Here is a 19,036-nt window from a genome sequence, read left to right on the forward strand (position 1 = left end):
GGGAAGAAGGCTACCTGCATCCGTGTATCGATTATCGCCGAGGACGAGCGCATCTCACCCAGCCATCACTTGGATTGGGTTTATACTGGAGATGGCTGCGATGATACTCTGCAGATGTATTTCTGACAAGTTGTATTTATAGGAATTTGCATAAGAAATTACTATTTTAATCATTCATCAACACCTAAACACCAGCTGCTGCAGTTTTAAGATTCCCATGTGACCAACTGTGGGTCAAATGCCCTATTGTGGTGGTCATAACAATATGGATGTAAACTCCTGTGTTGTAGTTATTCTGAAACCATAGCAGCGCTTTTTCCACACCAACACTGTTGTAGGCTACGGCTGGCCATTAGGCCTATAGTGTGACGTACGGTTGACGCACAAGACGGGTTGCCATCTATGAAAAATAATTACCTATACTATGTCTGTAAGCTTCAAATGGGTCTCACTGATCACTGCACAATAAAGGTGCACGAATGTAAAAAAAACACTGGTAGGCTGCATCTTTGTTCATTTTTTCCTAACAAAGAGCATTTTGACAAAAATGAGTGTAGACCATTATTTCATATTCATTTTGGCACACTTCAGCCTACAGAAGAAAACAACACTATAAACCACTGTGAAAGTAACAGACTATGTTGATTCAACTTTGATAAACCCTGACCTCTTCAATAAAATTTAATTTGCCATTTTAATTTGTCAACAATATTCAGGGGCTGACCTGCAAGTCTTTTGTCCACTCACTAATAAAGTTCTTGCAATTTAAGCATGTTGTTGTTTGGTTAACATGGGGGAAGATGCAGCGCCTGGGTGGCTTCTCTCCGGGTGCTCCGGCTTCCTCCCGTAGTCCAAAGACATGTAGCTTAGGTTGACTGGTGACTCTAAATTGTCCATAGGTGTGAGTGTGGGTGTGTGAGATTGTCTGTCAGGGTGTCAGCCCTGTGATAGACTGGCGACTTGTCCAGGGTGGATCCTGCCTCTCGCCCAGTGTCAGCTGGGATTGGCTCCAGCCCACTTCAGGAAAAGCGGTAAAGATAATAGATGGATGGATGAAGGAAGATGCCCCCCTTAAGAGCATCGTCTGTTTACTGGAAAGCTGCAAGGTGTTTGGATATGAATTCAGTATGTATAACAAACCCAGTTTCAGGGGTATTAAATGTCTTTATACAAGTTTTAAAAAATCTTGTAAACCTACCACGGGCAAGATGCCCCCTCAGATTTCTTGTTCCAGATGAACCTAAAATTATTAATGGCCTGTGTTTGTTTTCATTATATCAGTTAGTCAGTTCTATATTGATGTTATATATCGCATTTTCTATTTATTACTTTCATGAGGTTTTCACTTGGTCTGTATAAGATAATATTAGCCTACTGGCTACTTGGTCCTTTAATGCACAATTCTGCTGCCAGTTCCTCCTGTCTCACGCATGATCCCTCATTCTGTTATAATTTCTACATCTTAAAGAGGGATGTTGCTAAATTGCACTCTCACCAATCTTTGTGTGTCTTACTGTATCCTCACAAGTAACACCACCAGAATTAGATGATCTTCTCATGGAAATAAAATGTAATCTCCATTTGAGACAAAGATATTTGGTACCTTTGGTACAATATAAATTACAAGTCAAAAGTTAAGAAACATTCCCACTGAACTGAATGGGAGAAATGCTATGAGGAAAGATGCCCCTGGTGGCTTTTTACCCCCTAACCACTTGGGGACATCTCGCTCCAGATTTTTTTCACATATCATAAAATTATATCAAACAAGCCCATTTTATATTTTGTTCCAATGTGATGTGTTTTGTCTGTGTCTGCCTTTGCCAAAAAATACACATCCTTAAATCCTAAGAAGATAAAATTAGATCAGGTTACCTCAAAATCCTATGTCGTGGTGAATTCAGCAACAGAAACTGGTAAAATGAAGATTTGAAAACTGGATGTTTGAGCACATAGGCAACACAAAAACATTAGCTTTGCTGATATTTGGTTGCCTGCAGGTGGACTTAAATATGGGTGGGCATCTTACCCCGAGGGGCATGTGCCCCCACGTTGCCCTACTCTTTAATGCCCAAAACTGAACAAAATGATGCCAGCTTTTCAGTGCTTTGAGAGTGCTAAACAATAAGGTGCTAATATGCTCCAAAATAATGAAATAAATCCTATTTATGAGTAGGTTCCTAAATTTCACTTATAATGAGGAGGCATACTCAGCTAGGACACATGATCCATGACACAGCCTGGATGTTAGTGTCGCTATGGTGACTTGCTTTTTACAAATAGCGCGGACAATGTCAAGTGTCGCTATGGTTGCAGATGAAAATATGTACGCAGGCTTTTTTTATTAGAAACATCAAGAACTGAATTATATCTGTCTCCATGGTAACATCAGAGTATAAGAGAGGGACGAGAGCTCTATATTTTGCAAGTGATTCTTGCCTATAACTGAAGGAGCATAATAACACTATGAGAAAAAGGGTGTTTAAAATAGATCAAGTATGGACATAACTCAGTGAGGCAGTGAGGTGGTGGCTGTGGATTAATAAGTCTGATCTCATGGCCTTATCACTTTATCACTGCAGCTAGTTGCACTGCATATTGCTTAATTTCAAATAATCAAAAGCAATAGGATATATAATAAAGAGCATGCACTCTAATTCAAAAACTTTTTATAGTTTAACTGATGTTGTAATTTATTTCTGAAAACTTTCTGTCTTCAAGCCTAAATAATGCCCTTAGTTTGAAAAATACCAGCTCTGAGATGGTTCCTCTGGGACATGAGGTCAAACTTGCAGCAGTAGAAGACTGACGTAAGACCAGGAGTTGAGGAGTTAGTTAACACGCTGAGTGTTTTAGTATGCCAGAGCAAGAGATCCTGCTCTTTTTTGTAAACACAGATTTGTGCCATTTCAGCATTATTTAACTCCACAACTCCTTCATATCTGTTCCTACTTCCTCCTGAACCAGCTGGTGGCAGACTTGTCTTGAACCTTGCATGGAATGATGCAGCTGTGACTCAGCCAACTGATTTACATCCTGTACTATCAGCTGTAACTCTGTCTGGTTTTGTGGATTACACACTCTGTAACTAAATGATGTCTTAAAATGATAAAACTACACAGAGTTACTGTATATTTAGCCATCTAGCCTGCACAGCATAGTACATATAGCATGTGAAACTCAGGTCTGACAAAGGCACTATTTATACAGACAAGCAAGTGAAAAACAGAGCAGTGAATTCTTACCAAAGAAGGAAAACATGCACTTCAGTGAGTTAAAAATACATTTTTTCTTCCTCATGTTTAATAGTGATCTCCCAGGTCAAGTCTTCTTGAAAGCCTTTTAACAATAACATGTGAAAGCTGAAGACCTCCAGAGCAGCAACAATAAACAACTATAGCAAAGTTTCAAGTTTACTTGGAAGCTCTTAAGACAAAACTCTGAGATCAACCACCAGACTTTTTTCATCCTTGCATCACTCATGCTGCAGTGATTAAAGCAAGTCCAATGTTGTACTTGTGCAGTCTTGTACTGACAATAAAGCATAACTCATGAAACCTAGGTGACCACACGAGTTTTGGAAACACGAGCAGTGTACTTATAGTTCCATTAACTATTTCTGGAAGATACATCCACAGATAAACATGGAAGGTAATTAAGTACATTTAATCAAGTAGTGTACATATGTACAGTTTTGACATACTTATATTTTAATCAAGTATTTCCATTTGTGCTACTTTTAATCACTACATTTTCTTCTCATCATTTATTTGATAATTTTTGTTATTTTGCAGATTCCAATTAATGATACAAAATAAAATTAACATTTAAATTTTGATTATTTCTGATGAGACTACCCAGCAGTATATATGTAAAGAAGTTAAAATAACCCCACCTTTAATAAATGTACTGATTATTATATGTACATTAACCCGGAGGAAGTAGGATGATATGATGAAGAGCTGCCTACAAGTCTGAACTCAGACCAAAAAAAATTCCAAAGCACCCAAAGAGAGTTTGGGAAATTATTCTGCTTGGCTACATGGCTATATTGACTCCTTTAGTAAATTTAATGTGCGTTAGTCCCGCCCGCCTGCGCTGCCTTGACAAGCGTAAGTAACAAACCACCGGTGTCGACGAATCGAGCTCATCCATAGTGGCTTCTGTCCTTACCGAAAACGTGCAAACGTGAAGAAACCGTGGAGGACCGCAGTGAACTGGGTTTTACTGCAGGTTTGTTTTCCTACCTACCATATGTCGCCAGTTTGGTAGTATATCGTCGCGTCTGTTAAGCAGTTAATTATCTACTTAACCTGATTTAACGGCTAACATTAGCTGGACCGTTCGGCCGTGTTCGTGTTATTTTGCGCTAGTGAATACTGTACAGTCGCAACGTGTACACTTGTAGCTGGTAGACACGCCTCGCAGAACAGAAAACAAGTCGCTAGCTTAGCAGAGCTGTTGGCATAGCAGAGCAATCTAACGTCAGTTTAGCAAATAAGCTAACGTTAGCTAGCTAACTTCTGTCAGGTGATACACATATCCTCCCCCTTCTTTGCTTGCTAGGAATTGCGCAGTTTATGTAGTTTCTTGGGATAGCTGCATAGGTTTTAGATGTCGATGAAAAGGGGGGGAAAAGGCTAGATATAAGAAGTTACAGTAACGCTACGTGCTGTCTAAACATTTGTCATTGCACAAATGCACCTACAAATGTGTGTTTCCCAGAGAACCTTATTACACATTGAGGTGGCTGTGGGTGCTGTTGAAAACACCCATGATAGTTAAAATGGGCGCAGCTCATTTCTAATATATGTAGACGTTCACCAGCATCCCCCCATAAGTTTAGCAAGGCCTCAGTACAGGAGTGATGCTTGCAGAAGTGCAGAGTGCTTTTGCAGTGTTCACTAGCAACAGTAGGCAGCGCATGTAGGTGGACTGCATGTGCACAGTGGAGCAGGATTTATACATAGAATCACAGAGATCCTGTTATAACGCTTGACTAAACACACATCATGCTTCCTGCTACAGTATTTGGCTCATTGTCTTTCACACGATTTCTTTTACATTAACCCAGCTTGTCAGCTAGATAAATAGTTTCAGTCATTTCTCAAGCAGCAATTACCAAACATTGTTTGATATGTAAGGATTTGCTGCTTTCCCTCATCTTATGGGGTAGTAAACTGAATGTATTCAGATTTTAGACTGCTATTTGGACAAAACATTATATCTGAAGATGTCACACTGGGCTTTGGCAACATGTGATGGACATCTTTCTTGGTTTTCTGACATTATTGGCCAAGCACTTAATCATTACTTTAAAAAAAAGGTCATCAGTTTAGCTGATAATAAAAATAATGGCTAATTGCAGCTCTAATCAGAATATTTGACCAGATTTACTATGTGACTCCATTGATGCCTTCTCTTCCAGCAGATCCAGGGAGTGGAACCTCTTTGCATTACGCTGCAGGTGCAAGACAATGGAGGCAAAAATCGAACGGCAGGACGAAGACATTGCATTCAGCAACACTGACGCTAATGGTAAGATGATCAGTTTTAATTTTTATAAAGAAATATTCAGCCATTTATGACCATACTGTAAAAGAACTGAGCTGTTATATCCAGCTTGAAAAACTGTGTATAATATACCAGATAATTACTTCACTCAAGAGAGACAAAAATGAAAAAACTGAACATTCCTGGCATTGACTACATAGCATGTGGACATGTCAGATGGTTGAGGGACTCTCCTGTCCAAGATGTTTCTGTTCGGTAGGTTCCTGCACAGATCAGACTGTGTTTTAATCCATGAAGGGTACATGGTGGTGCTGGACGTGCTCCAGGATACAGTTGGCTGCTGAATGAAACCCATTCTTGGTTGGAACGTGCTGTACGGCTAGCACTCGCCACTGTGTTTATATTTTTTGTCACTTCTATTAATTCTTCAGTCACTGTAGTCCATAGTAATAATTACGTCCCCTTTGCCCTTTTTTTTTTAAAACAATAAATATTGCGTTGGTGTTGCCCTAATTTCTTTTTTATCCTGCCATACTGAGGTGCAAACTTTTTGAAATTTTCAAATTCTACACAACAACATTAAAGTTGTTACCTAGGACATCTGTAGTAACTGATGAATACATTGCACAGAATGACTGCCTGGCTCAGATTTGACCTGAAATGTTTTCCTCTCAGGTAAACGCCCAGCTGAGGACATAGATGAGGAGCAGGCTTTTAAACGTTCACGCAATACTGATGAGATGGTGGAGCTGCGTGTGCTGCTTCAGAGCAAAGTAAAGACCTGTTCAGTTCACACAGTGAGCAAAAATGTTTTTTTTTTTTTTTCCATACCGATCAAATGAGATTTCTTTTTCTAAGGAAACCCTCTTTTTTGCAGAATGCTGGCGCTGTTATCGGAAAGGGTGGAAAGAACATAAAAGCCCTACGTACAGATGTGAGTAAATGGATAAAATGGTGATAACATTTCTGCAGCTGAGGGGAGAAATGTAGTTGGCTGATGCCTGTTTGTTGCAGAACCTGCACGCGTCTTTTTGCACATAGCAAGTGTGCTCTATTTAAATACTGTCGAGAGATATTTACATTGTAAAGATCTATTATTTGAACCCCCGGTTATTGGATTCCTTCAGAAAAATTTCCAGATTCCTTGTCAGCAGGTTTTTAATCATTTGACATCAAGAGCGGACATGCACTGTTAGTCACTGAACCCAAGTGGACAGACAAGAAAGGCCTTGTTAGACAGATCAATTGGATTTTGTGTCCAGACCTCGTGTGAGTTTGAACCTGAGGCACTGTAGTTCTCGAGACTGTTTAAACTTATCTTTGTCCAGGTCACACTTCCTGTTCTTCTTCACTCACCACAGTTTCAAGTCTCTCATTTCACTTTTGGGACAACGTATAGCGTATATTCAATTAAAAATGTATTCCTTCTCCCCCTTTTCCCTTCTCCTTTACTTTTTTTTTATTTTTGGCCACCTTCCTCTGTTGCCCATGTACTGGATCGACTTGCCCCTCCTGCGTTGCCCACCTTGACGTTGGCCCAACCTCCCCCCGCCCCTGAACAACCGCCCGCCCGCCCACCTGACACTCCCGGTTGGCCCCGCTCATAAACCGTGCCCCTCCTTAAACGGGTGCCTAACTTGACATCATGTGATTGAATGCCCTTGCCCAATGCCAACCTCCTCCACCACAACCACCACCACCATCACCACCACCTCGGCCCATGCAGTACAATGCCAGTGTATCAGTCCCAGACAGCAGTGGCCCAGAGCGGTATGTCCCACCAGTTATTGCCTCACTGCCTGATAAGTACAGTGAAACACATGTCTTTGATATCCTGCCTTCTGTTTCATTTTAACATTTAATATACATAAAAGTATACTTCCCTATCCCCCAAACACCCCCTCCTCCTTGTAAGAGATGTTTTTTTCCTTTTGATTTTTCTGTCCATTTTAAGCATCTCCATTGAGTTGCTTCTTGTCATTACAGTTGTCCAAGTAGCGAATCACTGACAACCCACTACCTAGTAGCTGGTATTTGATGGTTAGCAACACAGCTGTCAGATGTTGTTTTTCCATGCTGTGATGTTTAATTTTACCATGAAACTTGTGGGAAGCAGACATCTTTCTGTCCCTCTGTCCGCCCCTTCCTCCCTCTCTCCCATTGTGCATCAGAACAGAGCTGCCTTCCAGCCCTTTCATAGCCTCAAACTCCACCCCCCTCTTGTCCTGTGCCACAGAGTAGTTGGTAACCACTCATATTTCCTTCCTCACCTCAACTCCTCTGCTCTGTTGCTCTTTTCTCCTGCCCACCCCTTCTCCTCCTCACCTCAGCCCCAAGCCCTCTCCTCCCCATCTCTTCCTGTTTCCCAACCCCCCTGGTCACAATGAAAAGGTGTGCTGGTGGTGCAATTGTCATGGCAGGTTATTGTCTCAGTTTATGTTCCTTTGCCCAACTTCCTGGTGGTGGGATGGTTATAGAAGAAGTCGCTCTCACCCCTCGCCCAACTCTGTGGCCAGTCTCACATTAATTTGAGCAGTTCTGAAGCTGCCTATTCTCCCAAGATTTCTCTTACTTTGAAAATGCTGTTAGATTGAGTGCATGTCAGCTGCTTATTGAATCAGTTTAGTTTTGGGAAAAGGTATAATTGTGCATAGTATGCAGGAGGCCTTATTTTCCTTTTTTAGTTTGAAACCTTTTGTAAGTCTCTGCGTAACTGTTGGACCACTTCTCACATTTGCTTTTATCAGATTTTGCTTTGTGTTCTATTGTTTTCCCCTTTATAATGTCTTGCTCACTTTGGGCCAAAATGGTTCCTGACAGGATCCTGAGTGTGAACGCCAGTATCGACACTATTGGAGAGATTCTGCTGAAAATCATACCAACTCTGGAGGAGGTAAGCCACCATGATAATTACATTGTTAATTATGTATACATGAGTAGAGGGCAGTCCAGAATGATTGCTTTTTGAAATCTGTAGCCTGTTGGAATTAAGAGAATAGAAAAAAGAATGTTTGGACACTAGTAGTTTGTTTGTCTCATGCACACACAGAAGGACACAGAGGCTAACAAAGACAGTGAAGAAGAAGACTGCAAGCTTAAGCTTGGATGCAAACAACACAGGATTCAAAATATTCAAAACAAAATCAACTTTAGAAATGCATGCAGTACATTTGTTAGACCTCAAAGATTCAAACTGTGTGTTCTTGTAAGAAACGGTAAGACATACAAGGGAACTGCACAGGACACCTTTAAAATGAGACCTAAAACAAAACAAAACAAAAAAAAAATTGAAAATCAACTGGTGCCACAGATTTTTTTCTTTTAGTCAGGAGGCATTAAACTGGCTGCCATAAATTACACCTATGGCTAAAATAAGATGACATGAGCTCTACACAACAAGACTGACCTAAACCCACTTTTACTTGGTCGAGACACATTGGGTCAAAGACCAGAACTGACCATAAGTGACTCAGTTTTACTGCAGTGGTCTTTTTAAATCACTTCTGTCAGTGTGAGAGCCTGGACCTGGACTTTGACTTGTACTGCGTTGTCTCCCATGCAATGGCAGCCCATACTAATATTGATCCACTGCCATATTAAACAACATTGCTTCAGATGTGTCCAACCATCAAATGAAAAGATTACACATGGTCCAGCTTTTGTGTGCTCCTTAACACATTATGCATCTTACTCAATTAACGTTGGATGTATTTTTGAAGTGACGTCTCTGCTACCTTTGAGAAGCTCCCAGTAATTAGCCAATATCTAGACTTGTCACAGAAATGATTGTTATTTTTGATGATTTTCCAACTGCTCAGTCAAATATTGGTTTCTTTAATGAGAGTAAAGATTTCAGTGGATTTCCAAATTGTGTGTGATCCTGACACTTCTGGACTAAAGCTAAAAGCCCACCTCATTTTGGATTTGCATACAGTAGGGTGGCTGTCATTTTCCCCCCACATTGCCATCATAGAGTATCTGATTGCAGAAATGCTTTGTTATGCAACTGTAGGAAGAATTTCAGACTCTTCTGACATTACTGATCTTGGCGTTGTGTTGCTCTAGTACCAACATTATAGTGGAATTGATTTTGACTGTGAGCTTCGCCTGCTGATCCATCAGAGCTTGGCAGGCGGGATCATTGGGGTGAAAGGTGCCAAGATAAAGGAGCTGAGAGAGGTAGGACCAAGTTCAGATTTGCTCCATAACTTGGTTTGGAGTTGAAAATATATTGACTTTTTACTTATTTAACAAGAGTAGTAGCAGTAATGGCATAATATACGTGTATTTAAGGAAAATTATGTTTTTGCTGGTGGCATTGGCTAGTTCAGTAGCAGTCGTATTCATGTTTCTGTGCCAGAACACCCAGACCACCATTAAGTTGTTCCAGGAGTGCTGCCCACACTCCACTGACAGAGTCGTCTTGGTGGGAGGAAAGCCTGAACATGTCATTGAATGTATAAAAGTTATTCTGGAGCTGGTGTCAGAGGTGAGTTCACAGGCCTGAGATCTGCTGAAAACCCCAGCATTCTTTAAATGGTCATGCATTTCATCTCATGCAAATAAATATAATTACTTGAAGCTGTAATTGTTTTTTTTCTTGCTCTTTATAGCTTATTTCAACAAGTATTTTAGAGCAGACAAGGCTTGTGCAGTCTCTTTAATTTCCTTTGTCTTCACTTGCAGGCACCAATCAAAGGTCGTGCCCAGCCTTATGACCCCAACTTCTACGATGAGACGTATGACTATGGAGGTTTCACAGTGTTATTTGAGGAGAGAGGCAGACGTCCCATTGGTGGCTTCCCCATTCGTGTTCGTGGGGGTTTTGAGCGCATGCCCCCTGTTCGTGGCAACAGATCCATGCCTCCCTCCAGAAGGGACTATGATGACATGAGCCCCCGTCGGGGTCCACCGCCGCTGGGCAGAGGCGGACGAGGGGGCAGCCGAGCACGTAACCTGCCTCTTCCCCCGCCACCGCTGCCAAGAGGAGGGTGAGGAGGTCCTATTTATTTTGGTTTCTTTCCCACCTGAACTGCTTGCTTTCAAGTGGTTTCGTTTCAACAAATGAAAAGAGGTAAACCAGAGGCATGTTGAGTTTATGCCCAACTCGTGAATATTTGAGCAGTTTCTCAGTGAAAAGTGACTGCACAGTAGCCATCCTCCTGTAATATTACATTACACTGTAAAATACCTTTTTATCCTGTTTGTCTGTTGTTTCTGAGTTGCCATCTCTACTAAAATGCTCAATCAATTGTTAGTCCCTTCTGAATCGAGCTCAGATAAATATCCTCACAAAGTGCATCCATGATTTTCAATGAGTCAGCAGCGTTTGATTTCCCCACATGGAAACATGTTGTGATAACAGTGCAGGATTACAGCAACAGTTACTGTCCAATCAATGAGTTATATGTCAGTCCATAGAACTTAAGAGCCCTTGATTCATTTGTAAAAGCAGTTGTGAAGGCAACACTTTGGTTTCTTTGTCTCTGTTCTGGACCAGATGAACCAAACCACAGGTGTGAATGCGACCTTAGATGTCCAGTGTACAAATGTACAGTATTTTTGGGCATTTTGATTTAATTTTTCCAACACTCTTTGCTTGTATGACATTGTTTGCAGGGGAGACAGGTTCTCACATGGCAGCTACCACAGCAGCATGGACGACAGACCAAGGTGAGTATGAAGGAGGATCGTCACTAAAAGCCAGAATTCACATTATTATTGAATAAAATCTGTGGGTGTGGCAAACATGAACAAATGACGGTCAGGTAAAAACAGTGGGAATTACATGTAGCCTACTAAAACAGCTCAAATAATAAATTTAGAATAATGTTCATCCAGTTTGTCAACAGAACAACAGAATCATGTTGTACTAACACAGTTTTTATTAGGAATAATGTACTATTGAATACTCAGATTAGTTCAAGTGGCTTCTTTTTTCTGTACTTTTGATCATTGTTTATTAAGTTTCTATCAACAAAACAACACTTCCTGATGTTTTTCACGTTAAAAGCCTACTTCTAAGGAAAAGGTTTTAGTATGAGAAAATTTGGGAGGAAGTGTTTGATTCATGGTGGGGGGAAGTGGAACACCGGACATGACTCTTGCTATGAAAATGGAAATGATCCTTAATTTATCAGACCTTCTTGTGTGCAGTGACAGAAGAGGCCGAGGAGGAGACCGTTATGACAGCATGGTGAGTGACGTCGGCATGTACAGATGCTGTTGTGATGCTAGGCTACGTGTTTGTAGCTTCCTAGTCGTGTAGCAGGTGTTTGTGAATTGTGTTTCAGATAAAGTGATTGGGAATCCTCTTTCTGAATGTAGTACAGAGCACGGAGGCATGGACGCTGTGCTGTGTTTCACCGTGTATGCACACTGATTTTAGGCCTGTTGTTGCCTGGCAACAGTTGTCTCCTTGGTTACCACAGAGCAGCTGAGGATGTAGTCCAGAGATCCACCAGGCTAGCAAATGAACCTGAGCCGAAAAGAAAGCAATTCCTGAACAGGTCCCCTTCCGGTCACAGCTGCAAGCAAACTGTTTTGATAACAAGGCAAATAGGTTTGATTGGATAAATATCAATAGATGCCCGTGAATTCCCAATAATTAAAGTCAAACATGGTTTGCTTAAGAATATGACAACTATCAGACTCTGATTTTGCTTATCAAAGTGCAAATGAATTTCAGCAGCGAGAGCCTTAAGAGTTAAAAATAATAATAATAATAAAAGAATTTTATTACAGACTTCATAAATACAACATGGCCAAAGCTGCAAAGTGTTTACATGCTCAGCTAACTCAAAACATTTAGCAAATGTGCTAGTGTTTTTAACTACAGTCTCATAAATTGAACAAAAATAAAAAATAAAAACATTATTATGGCATGGTGCAAAAGTTTGGGCACCCTACACAATCAGTACTTAGTAACACCTCCTCTGGCAGATATCACAGCTTGCAAACGCTTTTCATAGCCAGCTAAAAGTCTTTCAATTCTTGTACTTGGGATCTTCTCCCATTCTTCCTTGCAAAAGGCTTCTAGTTCTGTAATATTCTTTGGTCGTCTTGCATGCACAGCTCTTTTAAGATCTACCCACAAATTTTCAATGATGTTTAAATCAGGGGACTGTGATGGCCATTCCAAAACCTTCAGCCTGCGTCTCTTGAGGTATTCCATAGTGGATTTCGAGGTATGTTTAGGATCATTGTCCTGTTGTAGAAGCCATCCTCTTTTCAGCTTCAGCTTTTTTACAGATGGTGTGATGTTTGCTTCCAGAATTTGCTGGTATTTAGTGGAATCCATTCTTCCCTCCACCCGTGCAATGTTTCCTGTGCCACTGGCTGCAACACAACCCCAGAGCATGATAGATCCACCCCCATGCTTAATAGTTGGCAAGGTGTTCTTTTCATGAAATGCTGCTCCTTTTTTTCTCCAAACATGCCTTTGCTGATTGTGTCCAAAGAGTTCTATTTTAACTTCATCAGTCCACAGCACTTGTTTCCAAAACGCATCGGGCTTCTGTAGATGTCCTGTTGCATACTTCAGACGTTGGATTTTATGATGGGGACGCAGATAAGGTTTTCTTCTGCTGACTCTTCCATGAAGGCCTTGTCTGTGCAAGCATCGCTGCACAGTGGAACGGTGCACCACCACTCCTGAGTCTGCTAAATCTTCCTGCAGGTTTTTTGCAGTCAAATGTGGGTTTTGATTTGTCTTTCTGACCAGCATACGAGCAGTTCTGTCCGAGAGTTTTCTTGGTCTTCCAGATCTCATCTTGACCTCCCCAGTTCCCCTGATCTGCCATCTCTTAATTACATTTCTTACTGTGGAAACTGCAAGCTGACAACGCTTTGCTATCTTCTTGTAGCCTTCTCCTGCATTGTGGGCATCAATAACTTTCATTTTCAGGGTCTTACACAGCTGCTTAGAGGAACCCATGGTTGCTGGGTGTCCGCAAGTGTGTGCACAAGGTTTGAAGAGTCAAGGTATTTGTACAGCTTTGAAATTGGCATTTACCAATGACAACTGTTGCTGTGCATCAGATCTAACGAGCTGATTAAGGTCTGAAACCTTGTGAGAGACTTTGAGACTCTGGAACTCTTAGGGTGCCCAAACTTTTGCACCATGCCATAATCATGTTTTTATTTTTTATTTTTGTTCAATTTATGGCATAAGAAGTAACTATGCATCACTGTTTGCAGAAAATATTGTGCATTTTTTCCATTTCCAAGAGAAACTGTGTTAACATCTGTTCAAATAAAAAATCACCAAAATCTGTTATTTATCAAGGGGTGCCTAAACTTTTGCATAAGACTGTATTTAGAATATTTGTCCTAATGCAGACTGTTAATGTTTGAACAGACAGAGGATGGTTTTATTGGGTTAATTCAAATTATTACTGTGCATTTAAATGACCTAAATATAGACAGTTAATTATTTGATTAAATTAGCACACCAATGAACCACGTCTTTAAAAAGTGATATCCCAGACGGCTGAAAGCTCAAGCACTAAATAAGCTGAATATTTTGACCCAGTTTCAAAGTTGCTAAGTTCTAAAGTTTGAGTGGCTGCCTGTGACTAATGTGAAATATGAAATTACTATTATTGCAGTATTTTTTTTTCTCCTGGCATTTGAATCTCACCTCATCCTCTAAAATGTACTAAGGACCCCTCTTCAAAGTAACCATAAGTCCGAGGGCAGTGTGAACTCTGGTCTTCTCACTGTTCAGCAGAAATATGTTGCAGGATGCAGGAAATCTTCAAGACAAAGCAGCAAACATAAGAAAAATGTCATCTTAACTCAGTGCCTGCAGGTGGCACAATAGTAAGTATTGCTGGAGGTTTTGGTAAATGGACTGTATTTTATATAGCGCTTTCTCACAGTGTGTTGCACTGGCCAAAGCGCTTTACAGAAGGTCATACACCATTCACACACAACATTCACACACCGATGACAACAGGCTGCCACGCACCGGCGCTAGTCAAGCCACCGGGAGCAATTCAGGGTTCAGTGTCTTGCTCAGGGACACTTAGGCATGTGGGGAGACCGGGAGTCAAACCACCAACTTGTTGGTCAGGAGATGACTGCCCTACCTCATGAGCCACATGAGTTTCCTTTTTTGTTGAAGGTACACCACACATCTACTACTGTGCAGCTGTGACTCTTATTTCTAAACGTTTATGCCCGTTGAGCTTAAACTGCAAGGCTGAACTGGTGACAGTTGAAGGTGCTTTGCAGTCATGACGCTGTTTCTCCCTGTGGGAGTCTATCAAAGAAAATATGTTTCCATGTCAGATTTTGGTCACATTATCACCATTACATTATTGAATGATCATGATCAGTGTTTTTCAAGTGAATAAACTCAAAAAGATGCTGAAAGAAACACTCAATTCAGGATGGTCCCAAAGTTACTTCAGATGTTTTGGTGGCCTGTAGGTCTCAGGTTTAAAACCAGTAATGCACTTTTCAGATAAAGCATGAATCTCACTGAAGAACATGCAGGGACTACTCAAGGCTGTGGAATCAGTACTGACTCAGGTCCTCGTGAACTTTTCCAGCACCTTGCTGAATATGTGCCTCAGATAATTCAGGATATGCTGGATACAAGAATAATGATACTGGCCAGAATGTTTGTAATATTGTAGAGTGAATTCTGTGTCTTTTTTTTTTTATTGCACAGGAATCATTATTGTGACATTAAAATTGTTTTCTCTCTCTCTCTTTTTTTTTTTTGTTTGTTTGTTCACTAATTGATCCTGAACCGCAGAGCGGAGGTGGATATGGTGAGTGTACATATTTATATAAATCCTCAATAGATTGACAGTTAATGAAAAATGTTTTTTACCGTTTTGCTTTGTTTTTTAGTTTTGGCCATCATTCTTCTCAGATATATCATATGGGGACACAGTTACTCCTTAAAAAACACAGTTATCCTGTAATTTACTTGTTAGAGCACAAAGACCTTCTGGCTGTACTGTGTGTTTACTATCACACTGTCTCTCTGTGTATCTTTGGTTTTCACTTTCTGGTTTCCTTTTCAATGTTTTCTAAGATAACAACTCTTCCTGGGACCACTTTCAGTCTGGTGAGTGTTAATTGATTGTTGTTGTCCCAGTGTCTTGTTCCCTAACCTGAAGGGATTGCTTCATGTTGTTTCATAAAGACAGATTCACCTTACATGCACTTCTTCACTTCCTAGGTGGTAGAGGGTCATACAGTGATATAGGAGGCCCAGTCATCACAACACAGGTCACCATCCCGAAAGATGTAAGTAAGGAATCTGTTCACACTCCAAAACACATGACTCTTAGAGTAAAATCCATGTGTGTGGTTGTTGTGCAGCTGGCTGGCTCCATCATCGGTAAGGGCGGCCAGAGGATCAAACAGATCCGCCACGAGTCTGGGGCATCCATCAAGATTGATGAACCACTAGAGGGCTCTGAGGACCGCATCATCACCATCACAGGAACACAGGACCAGATCCAGAATGCCCAGTACCTGCTTCAGAACAGGCATGTGCTTCTGTGTTTCTCCCTGAAAAACTAAATGATCTCGCTGGTGTGGTCTTCTCTGACGGTCGCTGGAGAGAAGTAGACAGCTTATCAGTTGATGCGTTGTTTACTGTCCCAAATGGTAAATGTATGAAACTTCTAACACAGATATAAAAATGAATAACTTACAACATACAGTGCGTTTGTTCCTATATAATATTACCTGTGCTTTACAGTATATACAGTACAGCTACTACAATTGGTACTGCTTTTTAGTTTTTGCCTCAGACATTATCTATAATCAGTGACAGAAACTCAGCACTAGAGCGATGCTAATTGGTCAATGAATTGACAGCTGTTAACCGATTACTCATTTTAATCTTTTTAAAAATCACATTCTTTTTTTGTGGTTCTTTCACTTTAAACTGTAATCTGAATGTGTTTGAGGTCTGTACTTTTGTTCTCACACTGAAATAAATGCAGGGCATTTCTCTATTTTGTAACAAAGAATAAATACATAATCAATAGAAAAGATAGTTGGCAGATTGATAATGAAAACAATCATTAATTGCTGCCCTAATGTGTTAAACATAATGTACAAACTTAATGTTCCTTAAATCAGTATTTTATAGCTTTAGATGTTCAGATTTTGTATAGTATGTCAGAATGTAAGTGCGTTCTTTTTCTACACTGGTATTTCATTTTGAAGCACTTTTCAGTTCACACATTTCTTTTTCCCATTATTAAATGGCTTAGCTGGTCTCACCGGTCATATCGCTTCTTGCAGACAATTTATTTTCAGCCTTGACCTTCGCACACTTTCTATACTGTATCTTAACATTGTGCTCCTCATAAAATTATCTTAGTTTGCAGCATCCAGCTTTACCAGCTCCTGTCCTATGTCCTTTTCCTGTTAAAATAAATATTCCTTAATGTGATCATGAAATGTCCTGACCTTTATCTGTCTCTGATTTTAGTGTGCGGCAATATTCAGGTCGATTCTTCTAGGAAGAAAGAAGTGAAGAAGAAGAGAGAAGCCATGCTGCCATACTGTTTGCTCCTTCTATTCAGAGCCTACATTCCTCTGCTTTGGGTAGATGTGCCCCCTCCCCCCACCGTCACACACTACACCACCTATCTGTACATTATATGTTTTATTTAGAAGAGTTTCTGAAAAACCTTAAGCTGTCAAACAGCAAACATGGAGTCAACATATTTCTGTGCTGGTGTAATTATTTTTTGGGAGACTCTTGTGCCATCGTTGGAGTAAAATCATCTGCTAAGTGATAACTTTTGGTGTTGTGAGTCACCCCTCGCTCTTATCTCCCTCATTTCAGTACAGCATGCAGAATTGAATCTTTTTGTAAGGAACATTGATATTTGTTTTTCTTTTTGTCTACCACAAATGTTGAAGCACTTTCTCCAGATGAAGATACATGGACTTTAAATGGTTAAAGAACCATTTAAATAAACTTTAACTTTACATCCAACATCCTTTTCTACCCTTGGGCGAGTTTCACAAAGATGGCTCATATCAAACTAGTAATCAGACTTAATGTTTATCAGTTGCAGAAAGCTGTCTAGTTCTTGACCATCTTAAGTAGAACTGATTTACCATGAAGACCAAGTTGAATAATAGTCAAAACCCCCAGAAGGTTCAGTTTACTAGAGTCTTGACCAGAGAATATTCACATGTGAAATTTTGCCAGAATTTGTCAAGTAATTGTTTCAGCACTAGTGGACTGGTCGATTTCCAGTTGTCTGGGTAAATAATGAACAGTGGCGGTTCTACATTGAATTACTCCCTGGGCGAGATGAACTCTCCTCCTACGCCCGCGCCCCCTCCCCTCCCCTTTTCACCTCCCTCTCACACAGCTTCTGTGCACGGCACCTTCTCATCAAGCAGGGGCGCCACATATGATAGATAATAGAAAACTGCTTAGCGGCGCAGATTATTTTTTTTCCAAGTGCTTGCGCCGCCCCCCACGTGTCATGAAAAAATGCTGCCCGGTTCGCCCATGCCAGAAACCGCCACTGATAATGAAGCTGCCATGCATAGCTGGGGTCAACAGGGGCCAGTTGACCATTAGCCCCTTGGCGTCCGGTAGATTCTACAGCATAGAAGTGTAATGTGGCCATGTGTGCAAGTATCATAATCCACTATCATCACCTCTAAACATGTTGGATCTCATTTGGTTTGTTTAGTCTGCACTAAAACAAACATTCATCACTTTACAGGGGCTTACATGTTGGGCAGTTTCTTTTTTTTTTTTTACTCTGAGCAGTAACTTTCTGGAGTCTGCTGCCTCCCAGTCACAAAAATAGTCTGATATGTAGCCAGTGTTGCTGTTGTCCAACTGGGCTTCTACTTTAATTGAGCAAGGAAAATTTGTTCTGGGTGAGCTGTTGTAATGTGGGCCATGTATGTACCATAAGGGAGGTTTAAGGAGCTTCTGAGCTGTTGGTACTGTTACTGTTGTTCAACCAGCTGCCATCAGAGATGAGAGCAGTGTCTACTCATCTAGGCTAACTTTCTGCCATAAGACAATTACTGTAAATGCATTTCCCAGAATGTCAAGGGTTTGCTGGAAGTTGGGCTAAATGTGCCAGTGTGATTGTGCTAAAAGTAATTTAATTTAAGAGTTTGTTTTTCTTTGAAAGAGAAGGAGCTGTATAAAGTAAATGAGCACGCATATATATATATATATACACACACACACACACACAGTGGGTACGGAAAGTATTCAGACCCCCTTAAATTTTTCACTCTTTGTTATATTGCAGCCATATGCTAAAATCATTTAAGTTCATTTTTTTCCTCATTAATGTACACACAGCACCCCATATTGACAGAAAAACACAGAATTTGACATTTTTGCAGATTTATTAAAAAAGAAAAACTGAAATATCACATGGTCATAAGTATTCAGACCCTTTGCTCAGTATTTAGTAGAAGCACCCTTTGGAGCTAATACAGCCATGAGTCTTTTTAGGAATGATGCAACAAGTTTTTCACACCTGCATTTGGGGAT

The 19,036-nt window shown here is 40.5% G+C and overlaps 1 protein-coding gene across 6 annotated transcripts; it reads left to right on the forward strand.

Annotated features, from left to right (window-relative positions):
• Positions 1-4,067: 4,067 nt before the first annotated feature.
• On the forward strand, positions 4,068-17,494 carry hnrpkl (heterogeneous nuclear ribonucleoprotein K, like). 6 transcript variants are annotated; one of them, XM_020621117.1, is made up of 16 exons: positions 4,068-4,233; positions 5,429-5,538; positions 6,190-6,311; positions 6,392-6,448; positions 7,241-7,284; positions 8,335-8,407; positions 9,637-9,693; positions 9,875-10,003; positions 10,201-10,505; positions 11,134-11,187; positions 11,671-11,710; positions 15,281-15,296; positions 15,566-15,598; positions 15,713-15,780; positions 15,856-16,025; positions 16,982-17,494. In XM_020621117.1, the coding sequence occupies exons 2-16, from the start codon at positions 5,478-5,480 to the stop codon at positions 17,010-17,012; spliced, it is 1,260 nt and encodes a 419-aa protein (XP_020476773.1). In that variant the 5' UTR covers positions 4,068-4,233; positions 5,429-5,477; the 3' UTR covers positions 17,013-17,494. The 6 variants fall into 6 exon arrangements, with proteins under 6 accessions (XP_020476773.1, XP_020476772.1, XP_020476769.1 ...); XM_020621113.1 differs by having other exon boundaries at positions 4,070-4,233; positions 9,580-9,693; XM_020621114.1 differs by having other exon boundaries at positions 4,070-4,233; positions 5,432-5,538; positions 9,580-9,693.
• The last annotated feature ends 1,542 nt before the right edge of the window (positions 17,495-19,036 follow it).

The sequence above is a fragment of the Monopterus albus genome, unplaced genomic scaffold, assembly GCF_001952655.1.
Source record: "Monopterus albus unplaced genomic scaffold, M_albus_1.0 scaffold253.1, whole genome shotgun sequence".
NCBI classification, from domain to species: domain Eukaryota; kingdom Metazoa; phylum Chordata; class Actinopteri; order Synbranchiformes; family Synbranchidae; genus Monopterus; species Monopterus albus.

Coding starts and splice junctions, on each gene's coding strand:
- hnrpkl (XM_020621113.1), top strand. CDS start 5,478: ATGGAGGCAAAAATCGAACGGCAGGACGAAGACATTGCATTCAGCAAC. Junction 7,285..8,334: donor GACAGCAGTGGCCCAGAGCG/GTATGTCCCACC, acceptor GGTTCCTGACAG/GATCCTGAGTGTGAACGCCA. Junction 8,408..9,579: donor TCATACCAACTCTGGAGGAG/GTAAGCCACCAT, acceptor GTGTTGCTCTAG/TACCAACATTATAGTGGAAT.